The 8,867-nt window shown below is 38.9% G+C and overlaps 1 protein-coding gene and 1 long non-coding RNA gene across 46 annotated transcripts; one reads left to right on the forward strand and one right to left on the reverse strand.

The window, feature by feature from the left end:
- Positions 1 to 539: 539 nt before the first annotated feature.
- On the reverse strand, positions 540 to 6,543 carry LOC112732915 (uncharacterized). 45 transcript variants are annotated; one of them, XR_011869900.1, is made up of 12 exons: positions 6,094 to 6,543; positions 5,641 to 5,706; positions 4,817 to 5,247; positions 4,620 to 4,705; positions 4,322 to 4,466; positions 3,848 to 3,995; positions 3,204 to 3,746; positions 2,980 to 3,038; positions 2,735 to 2,810; positions 2,469 to 2,590; positions 1,694 to 1,834; positions 540 to 943 (listed from the first exon to the last, which is right to left on the reverse strand). XR_011869900.1 is itself a non-coding variant. In XM_072212364.1 (10 exons), the coding sequence occupies exons 3-9, from the start codon at positions 4,880 to 4,882 to the stop codon at positions 2,763 to 2,765; spliced, it is 1,095 nt and encodes a 364-aa protein (XP_072068465.1). In that variant the 5' UTR covers positions 4,883 to 5,247; positions 5,641 to 5,706; positions 6,094 to 6,535; the 3' UTR covers positions 2,252 to 2,590; positions 2,735 to 2,762. The 45 variants fall into 45 exon arrangements, 13 of the variants coding, with proteins under 13 accessions (XP_072068465.1, XP_072068462.1, XP_025637522.1 ...); XR_003168148.2 differs by having other exon boundaries at positions 2,469 to 2,610; positions 6,094 to 6,535; XR_011869890.1 differs by having other exon boundaries at positions 540 to 1,343; positions 2,469 to 2,610; positions 6,094 to 6,535.
- A 580-nt stretch (positions 6,544 to 7,123) lies between these two features.
- Positions 7,124 to 7,684, forward strand: LOC140178183 (uncharacterized). Its single transcript, XR_011870436.1, has 3 exons — positions 7,124 to 7,190; positions 7,302 to 7,387; positions 7,541 to 7,684. It is a non-coding gene; the product is annotated as an uncharacterized lncRNA (long non-coding RNA).
- The last annotated feature ends 1,183 nt before the right edge of the window (positions 7,685 to 8,867 follow it).

Below are 8,867 nucleotides of genomic sequence, written 5' to 3' on the forward strand. Positions count from 1 at the left end.
TCCATGATATTTATCTGTTCGATCCAAAAATTGCTGATATCGATCCGATCTGCAAGATTATCGGATTTGATTCGCAAGATTATCGGATCGGATTGTGTATTTCATGTAGGTATTCCGTATTCGCACATCCGATACGCATATCCGCGAATTCGCAAAAATAAATAAATAAATAAGTAAATACTCTTTTTATGTTTTATTTCAACTAATAATTATCATATATTTTGTATTATTTTATTTTTATTATTTAAAAAAAAATATGTTTAATAATATTTTAAGAATAAACATGTTTAAAATAGTAAAAAAATAATATTTTATTAATATTTTTTAAATAAAAATAAATTTTTTAAAATATTTATATATTTTGCGAATATATCCGAGATTCGATCGGATTGGATCAAAGCTTAAAAATCGCAGATATTGGATCTGATTCGATAATTTTAATGCAGATCGGATCAAGATTTTGACCATATCCGATCCAATCCAATCCGCGTTCACCCCTACATGTAAAAGTGAGTTAAGCCTAATTTTGATATCTGAGATTGGCGAGTTACACTGATTTAATTTCTAACTTTTCAATTGCTACAATTTGGTCTCTCAAATTTAAAAAGGTATGATACAATTCCAGCTCCCATTATCATGTAAATTCAACCAAGTACATATGATGGTGCCAATGTCTTCAAACCACTATTGACAAAATCTGTCATCGTGTCTACCAACAAGTTCTATTTCTCAATATTTGCACCAGTATCAGATATTTTAGTATGTCCTTCATCATGTCTTGCTATCAGAAATTTGAGCCACGCTTTTTCTTCTTCGACCGCATCCCCCTCCCTCATAGAAGCCCTCAATATGGATAAAAGCATGTCCCTGCCTTCCTCAATTCCAGTACATTGCATCTGTTTCTTCAATCGATATCCTTTATTTATCTACGATATCCTGATAACTATGTAGCCAAATTAGGCATTCATTGCTAACTTTATGTAGTAATGTACATCAAGTCCAGTTGCAACTAAATTACAATAGATAAATTTAGCTTGTTTTAGGTAATGCTTTGAAAAGTTCCCGGGTTTGCTTACAAGGACACGCAGAGGGAATTATGCAAGCCAAGGCAAGGTTGGTAACCTCAATAATATGACTGTAAATGATGAATGCTTCATCCAGAATATCTTTAACGATGCAGAAATCAATACACAAAACATTGACTCACTAGGGACACAGCCATGATCAATTATATCATCAAAAATCCCACGCCACTTTGAAAACTTTTTGTTCATTAATCATTACCCATGCAATCTGCTAGAAATGAAACCGAACCAGGGTTGTTGTATCATCCACTTGTATGCCTTGGGAGAAGATAAACATATTTGAATAAATAACATAGCAATATAACAAAACAACACAGCATTAGAACAAAGACAGAATACTGAATGCAATGACAAACTACACGGCACAAGGAATTAAAAACATGAAAAAATCCCATCATATCGTCATTGACGCATCCAAGTACTAAATTTGATCAAATTCTACTTGCTAGGCACATGAACTGACCAACTAATATTTTACCATAAATTCCACTAATTTCAGCAATCAATCATGCCAATTTGTTTTCAACAGAAAATATATAAATCTAAGTTACTCATTCTGAGATGACTAGTTTATGATAAATGTTATCAATGCAATTAGAATGGCTTACCCTAAACCCGGTATCATAATGGCACATGCAATTCACTGCAACATAAGCAACGTCTTCGTTCTTCATCCACTGCTCCCTATACTCCTTCACCTCGTAGTCAGTGCTGGTGAAGGTGCCATGGGAATCTTCGTAGGGGAAAACCTAGTTCGTGGAAGAAGAAAAAGAAGATGAAGGTTCCAGAAACAGATCCTCCTCGAACGGCAACGTTTCAGGTCACGGGTCACGTGAGGGTGGATAGGGAAAGAAGAAGGAGGGTGGGAGATGCACGCATTAAGATGATAAACAATGTTGAAATTAGGGATTAGGGATTGAGGAGAAAAACAGAAACTCAGAAAGGTCGACATTTTTGAAAAATGAAGCTTTGCGCTATGCTGTGCGTTGCGACACTTGGCGGGAAACAACTCAACAAGAATATTTGGGTCATGGACTAAAGACTTATTTGGTTTTTTTATATAAAAAATGTGCTAATGGTGTGTTGACTGTTGAACCAAAAACTTTTTATTGATATAAAAGGTTTTTAGTTATTAAGCTAAAATCTTAAATTAGATATTTTACATCTTTGTTGATATAAAAGTCAAATTTATTTGATAATATATAAATATCAAATTACAACTCTTAAGTTTCTAAGATCTCATCAGATTATTGAACAAACTACCATCAAACAATCCCCTTAAGCACCCTACATTCATTTTGTACCACAGACCTAGATGAACAGAAGTACTACAACAATGTTTCAGTACAAAGACCCAAAATTTTCAATTATATTCCAACTTACCTCTAAAATATGTCAAATTCTCCTAGGAAATTTTGTGATTTTCTTCAAATTAGTAACAGTTAACATCTTAGTTTTGCATTAGCTTTGGCACAGATTGACCTCCACTTGCTAAATATCATGAGCTACAGTATAAGAGCATCCACTGATCAGACAGCAAAATAGGAATGAGTCTATCAGAAAAATGACAAATATAAACAACGAAACATCTATACAAGGGAAATTTGAATCTTCAACTGGAAATTATTGATTTACAACAAAAGAAGTACCGGCTCAATGATGCTGAAGAACCTTTATCTATTGAACCACAGATGCACCTCCCTGAATTTCTGTAACCTCATGGTCCTAGATGGTAACATAAAAAAAATGAAACAGTGGAAAATATGTAGTAGTAACGAAACTTCTGTGCTAACCAAATCTGACATACATTTCATAAATAAAAGTAAAGGAAATACTGGGATCAGAAAAAAAAAAGGGCTAATTGAAAGCTGTAAAAACCAAAGATATCACATACCGCATTGTAAATCGGTATCTGGTTACGCCAAAACTCTAATGGTGGTAGAAGCAACCTTCCTGCAATGTGATTCGAGCACAAAATTCAAGAAGATTAACAGTAACATCGAGCGAAGATATTAGTAAGTGCGTGAAAAGTGCACTAGTGCATCAAGTATCTCTAGGCCAAAGAAGATTTAGCTTTTATGAATGAGAACTGGGAAATAACTAACAGGGAATACTTACCTGATCTGGACTTTTTGAAACTTGATAGAGCAGACACTGAGGATATCTTCTCTTTCTCACCAATGATCGAGGGGCTTAAACCCCTTTTTCGTGGATATTTGGTTGCAGTGGCAGATCTAGCCATTTTTCTTTCACACGTGATCTGACCTTTTTCACTTGTAGCTTTCTTTCTCCTAGAACAGCCTTCTTCATTTTCAAATAAAGTTCTAGAAACTCTAGATGTAGAGCTTTCATCGAGATGCTCAGATGGTGTATTTACTTTTTCTGTAGTTACTTTTTCCAGAGATTGCAACTGAGCTGGTGTCACTGGACTGTTCAGTTCCTCGGGATGTTTCAGAGTAATTCCAGAAGCAGCCTGCTTCTGCTGACAGACTTTCCTGTTATAATACCTGGTAACACGTCTAATGCTGCCACTACCTTGAGCAGCATTAACCCCACATGTAGCGTTAGAATCATACCATTCACCTTCAGCATGTGGCTTCCCATGAGCTCCAAATGCTTCCTTTAAAGGTTTCGAAGAAGACAGGATAGATTTTTCTTGAGCTGTAACACTTAAAACATCAAGCTAGATAACAAAAGATCTTGGAGATATGAAATGATAAAATATCAAAGAAACTATAAGTCGTGTGAATGCAAATATTTACCAGCAGAGAAGATCTCAGGATCAATTGATGATACATTTTTAGGAACAGCACTACCCAAATCAGTGCCAATAGTTGATTCATCCCTAATCAAATCTGCTGCATAGCTTTCCCAGTTTTGAGGAAAACCAAATAAGAAATGACTGAAAACCTAGCAACATAGAAAACGGGTGAAAAATCAAACTGGGAAGACATACAATTTCTACATCGTTTTGATGCTTGTTCACAAACCAAAACTTAATAGTTTTCATCCAATCTACTGCTGACCCATCATTTAAGAGTTTGACAACCAGGTTAAACTTCTTAATTATGAGGGAATTCATGGGTAGATGCATGTATAAATCTCTTCCAAGACAGAATATGCATATTGATGCCATATGAAGTTCCCAAACCACCATGTAATGAATCAATTTGCAAACGTAATTAATCATGTAGAGAAGTAGAGAGAGAATACACCAATGAGTAATGGCTACAAACCTCAGGAGGGAAACCATTATCAATGGTGCGCTGCTCGTCAATGAAACCCCTTATGATAATATAAACCCCATCTGTGGTCTCAAGAGAGAACAGATCATGCCGTTTCGCAATGGGAGCACTGGTGAAGACACGCACTACTTCTTCCCTGATTCACGGAATCAAGTTATGCAATTACCAGATTAGATAGTTCAAGGAAGACATTACTCCAAATCAATTTCAGCAAATCACCAAAATGCATCAAAGGAGGTAAAACAACGTCACGAAAAAGCCTAATACAAAATCAAGCTAAGTTTCTTACCTTTTTGATGCAATGCCTCCAATGGCTAACTGCTTTCCTTCGAATCCATGTTTAGCTTTAACCAGCCACCATTCATACAAGCAAACCTTCGCATACGGAAAACACAGGAAGAATCAGAACTATGAAGAAATTATAAGAGGAAAAATACTTAGGGGAACAAATAAATTGGAAAGAGAATGAGGAGAAGAATAAGTAACCGTTGGTTGGAAACAAGATAAATTGGCGTTTTTAGAATTGGATGGAGTTGAAGTAAGCTCAGCCATGAGTGGGAAACGTGGGAAACAGTGAAATCCCCGTTACACTTTGTCGGGGCTTCTAATGGCTGACTGATGGTGGCAGAGAAGAAGAAGACGACCGGGACAGCAGCCCCGGGAAAATAGAGCAGAGAAGCGCTGTCGCACTTCGCAGCCACTGGTGGTGTCGTCGTCGCTGAAGGTCGTCGTCACCGAGAAGCAGTGCCACACCGTGGCCGTGAAGGTGAGAGAGGCAGTCGAACAGAGGAGCTTCGGCGCGGGCTAAGGTGACTCTGAGGCTGGTGAGTGGTGACGGTGGCTGGTGAGAGACAGAGAGAGGGCTGAGAGGGAAAGGTGGCGCCGTACGTGAGGGTGAGGGGACTGAGGGTGCGTGGCTGCCTTATTAAGATATGAAAGCATGGCATTATCAATGTATAATAAACAAGCATTAGTATATGAAAGCCCAAGTGCAGTTGCTTTTCACAAATGAGGCAGTCGTATTTGAATATATTGTAAATTTGTTTTACAGAAATAAGATTCAGATTCCAGGCGTTTCAATCAAATAGGATTAACGCAAAGTGATAAATTTTCAACTAGTGAAACAATTTGAGGAACCAAAAAGATACTGGTATTAATTCTAAACTCGGAGGTAAGAGATAAAACCATTTTCCCATTCTCAAGTGCATCTTTCACCTAAGGGTCTTCATTTGAAGTCACAGGCAACACAGATCAAAAAGTAAATACTCCTTATGATACAAAAAACCAGAAAGGCAGGGGATAATGCTTACATGAAAGTGAGATTGGAGTTTCCTCCTCAAAAATTACTGAAAAGCCATCTTAGTCGTCTATCCTCACTGAATTATTGGTAACCATGTTAAGATATTAAGCAAATTAATAAATGCCAAAATATATAAGAGATAAATTCTATTAGTAAGCATATGGAAGAAAAAACACTCACAGAGGAAACATCACTAAATAACTAAGAATGCAGTGAAGAAAGATGAAAGCAGCATAGAAATTAACTCAGCAAACAATGAGAGTAAAAGCAGCGTAGAGAATCATGAACAAAATTAACTCAAGCCAACAAAATCCAGCTAAAAAAAAATCATGAACAAAATTAACTCAAGAAAACAAAATTAACTCAGCAAACAAAATCCAGCTACTCAGCAACTCAGTTTCAAACAACAGTAAAACACTAAAACCAGCAAAAATGATTCCAAGTCACAGTGCTTACTGCTTACCGGCGGCGAGGAGGAAGGGAAGTGACGTCGACGATAGAGGAGACGGCGACACCGGCGAACACAGAGAGAGAGAGAGCGCTCAAACAGAGGAGAGGGCGACGGCCACAGAGCTTCCACACGACGGCGAGGGAGCTTCCTACGATGGCGACACAGCTTCCTAGGACCGAGACGGAGCTCCCTACGACGTCGACACAGCTTCCGAGAACCGCGACGGAGCTTCCTACGACGGCGACACAGCTCCTGCGACAGCGACGGAGCTTCCACACGCGATGCCTAACACGCTGCGGTGGCTACGGGGGTTGGGGGCTGCGGTGGCTGCGGGCGGCGGGACTGGGTGGCTAGGGTTCTTTCTTGAGATTGTTCTTTCAATTTCAAAATTTCGGAGAGGAGAGGGGTGGGAGTGTGACAGGGCTGCGTTGGGGTCATGGGTATTGGGTAGATTAAGGTTTTTTTTTTTTTTTTTTCTTTTTAAAACGTAAAAAGGCGCCGTTTTGGAGAGTAATACCGAAGCGAAAACCCTCTAAAAACCGGCCAATTTCAGCGGTTCAACGGTTTAATTGTCGGGTTGACCGGTTTTTTAATTGATTTTTACCAGGCGGTTTATAAGGACAACCGCACTGACTTGGTGACCGGTTCTTGGTTAACCCGGTTGAACTGGCCGACCCAGTTCGGTTTTCAGAACAATGCAAGCCAGCCACGCACCCTCAGTCCCCTCACCCTCGCATATGACGCCACCTTTCCCTCTCAACCTTCTCTCTGTCTCTCACCAGCCACTGTCACCACTCACCAGCCTCAGAGTCACCTTGGCCTGCGCCGAAGCTCCTCTGTTCAATTGCTTCTCTCACCTTCACGACCACGGTGCTGCACTGCTTCTCGGTGAGGTCGACCCTCAGCGACAACGACACCACCAGTGGCTGCAAAGTGCGACGGCGCTTCTCCGATCGTCTTCTTCTTCTCTGCCACCATTAGTCAGCCATTAGAAGCCCTGGCGAAGAGTAACGGGGATTTCACTGTTTCCCACGTTTCCCACCATGGCTGAACTTACTTCAACTCCATCCACCTCTAAAAACGCCAATTTATCTTGTTTCCAACCAACGGTTACTTATGCTTCTCCGCATTCTCCTTCCAATTTATTTGTTCTCCTAAGTATTTTTCCTCTTTTCATTTTTTCGTAGTTCTGGTTCTTCCTGTGTTTTCCGTATGCGAAGGTTTGCATGTATGAATGGTGGCTGGTTAAAGCTAAACATGGATTCGAAGGAAAGCAGTTAGCCATTGGAGGCATTGCATCAAAAAGGTAAGAAACTTAGCTTGATTTTGTATTAGGTCTTTTCGTGACCTTGTTTTACTTCCTTTAATGCATTTTGGTGATTTGTTGAAATTGATTTGGAGTAATGTCTTCCTTGAAATATCTAATCTGGTAATTGCATAACTTGATTCCGTGAATCAGGGAAGAAGTAGTGCGTGTCTTCACCAGTGCGCCCATTGCAAAACGGCATGGTCTGTTCTCTCTTGAGACCACAGATGGGGTTTATATTATCATAAGGGGTTTCATTGATGAGCAGCGCACCATTGGTAATGGTTTCCCTCCTGAGGTTTGTAGCCATTACTCATTGGTGTATTCTCTCTCTACTTCTCTACATGATTAAATACGTTTGCAAATTGATTCATTACATGGTGGTTTGGGAATTTCATATGGCATCAATATGCATATTCTGTCTTGGAAGAGATTTATACATGCATCTACCCATGAATTCCCTCATAATTAAGCAATTTAACCTGGTTGTCAAACTCTTAAATGATGGGTCAGCAGTAGATTGGATGGAAACCATTAAGTTTTGGTTTGCGAACAAGCATCAAAATAATGTAGAATTTGTATGTCTTTCCAGTTTGATTTTTCACCCGTTTTCTATGGTGCTAGGTCTTCAATCATTTCTTATTTGGTTTTCCTCAAAACTGGGAAAGCTATGCAGCAAATTTGATTAAGGATGAATCAACTATTGGCACTGATTTGGGTAGTGTTGTTCCTAAAAATGTATCATCAATTGATCCTGAGATCTTCTCTGGTGGTAAATATTTGGACGACGTTGCATGATTTGGTTCTATGATTATTTGCATTCACATGACTTATAGTCTCTTTGATATTTTATCTTTCCGTATCTCCAAGATCTTTTGTTATCTAGCTTCATGTTTTAAGTGTAACAGCTCAACAAAAATCTATCCTGTCTTCTTCAAAACCTTTAAAGGAAGCTTTTGAAGCTCATAGAAAGCCACATGCGGAATGTAAATGGCATGATTCTAGCGCTACATGTGGGGTTAATGCTGCTCAAGGTAGTGACAGCATTAGACATGTTACCAGGTATCATAACATGAAAGTCTGTCAGCAGAAGCAGCCAGCTTCTGGAATTACTCTAAAACATCCAGACAAACTGAACAGTCCAGTGACACCAACTCAGTTGCAATCTCTGGAAAAAGTAACTACAGAAAAAGCAAATACACCATCTGAGCATCTCGATGAAAGTTCTACATCTAGATTTTCTAGAACTTTATTTGAAAATAAAGAAAGTTGTTCAAGGAGAAAAAAAGCTAAAAGTGAAAAAAAGTTAGATCACGTGTGAAAGAAAAAGGACTAGATCTGCCACTGCAACCAAATATCTACGAAAAAAGGGTTTAAGCCCCTTGATCATTGGTGAGAAAGAGAAGATATCCTCAGTGTCTGTTCTATCAAGTTTCAAAAAGTCCAGATTAGGTAAGTATTACCTGTTAGTTATTTCCCA

The sequence above is a fragment of the Arachis hypogaea genome, chromosome 13, assembly GCF_003086295.3.
Source record: "Arachis hypogaea cultivar Tifrunner chromosome 13, arahy.Tifrunner.gnm2.J5K5, whole genome shotgun sequence".
Classification (NCBI taxonomy): domain Eukaryota; kingdom Viridiplantae; phylum Streptophyta; class Magnoliopsida; order Fabales; family Fabaceae; genus Arachis; species Arachis hypogaea.

Bases quoted from the DNA above. Each gene is read 5' to 3' on its own strand.
- LOC112732915 (XM_072212368.1), bottom strand. From the start codon at position 4,882: ATGGCTGAGCTTACTTCAACTCCATCCAATTCTAAAAACGCCAATTTA. The intron at 3,996-4,321 runs GTTTGTAGCCAT...CTATGTTGCTAG, and splicing joins ATAATGGTTTCCCTCCTGAG to GTTTTCAGTCATTTCTTATT. The intron at 2,811-2,979 runs GTATGTGATATC...GTTACCATCTAG, and splicing joins AGATACCGATTTACAATGCG to GACCATGAGGTTACAGAAAT.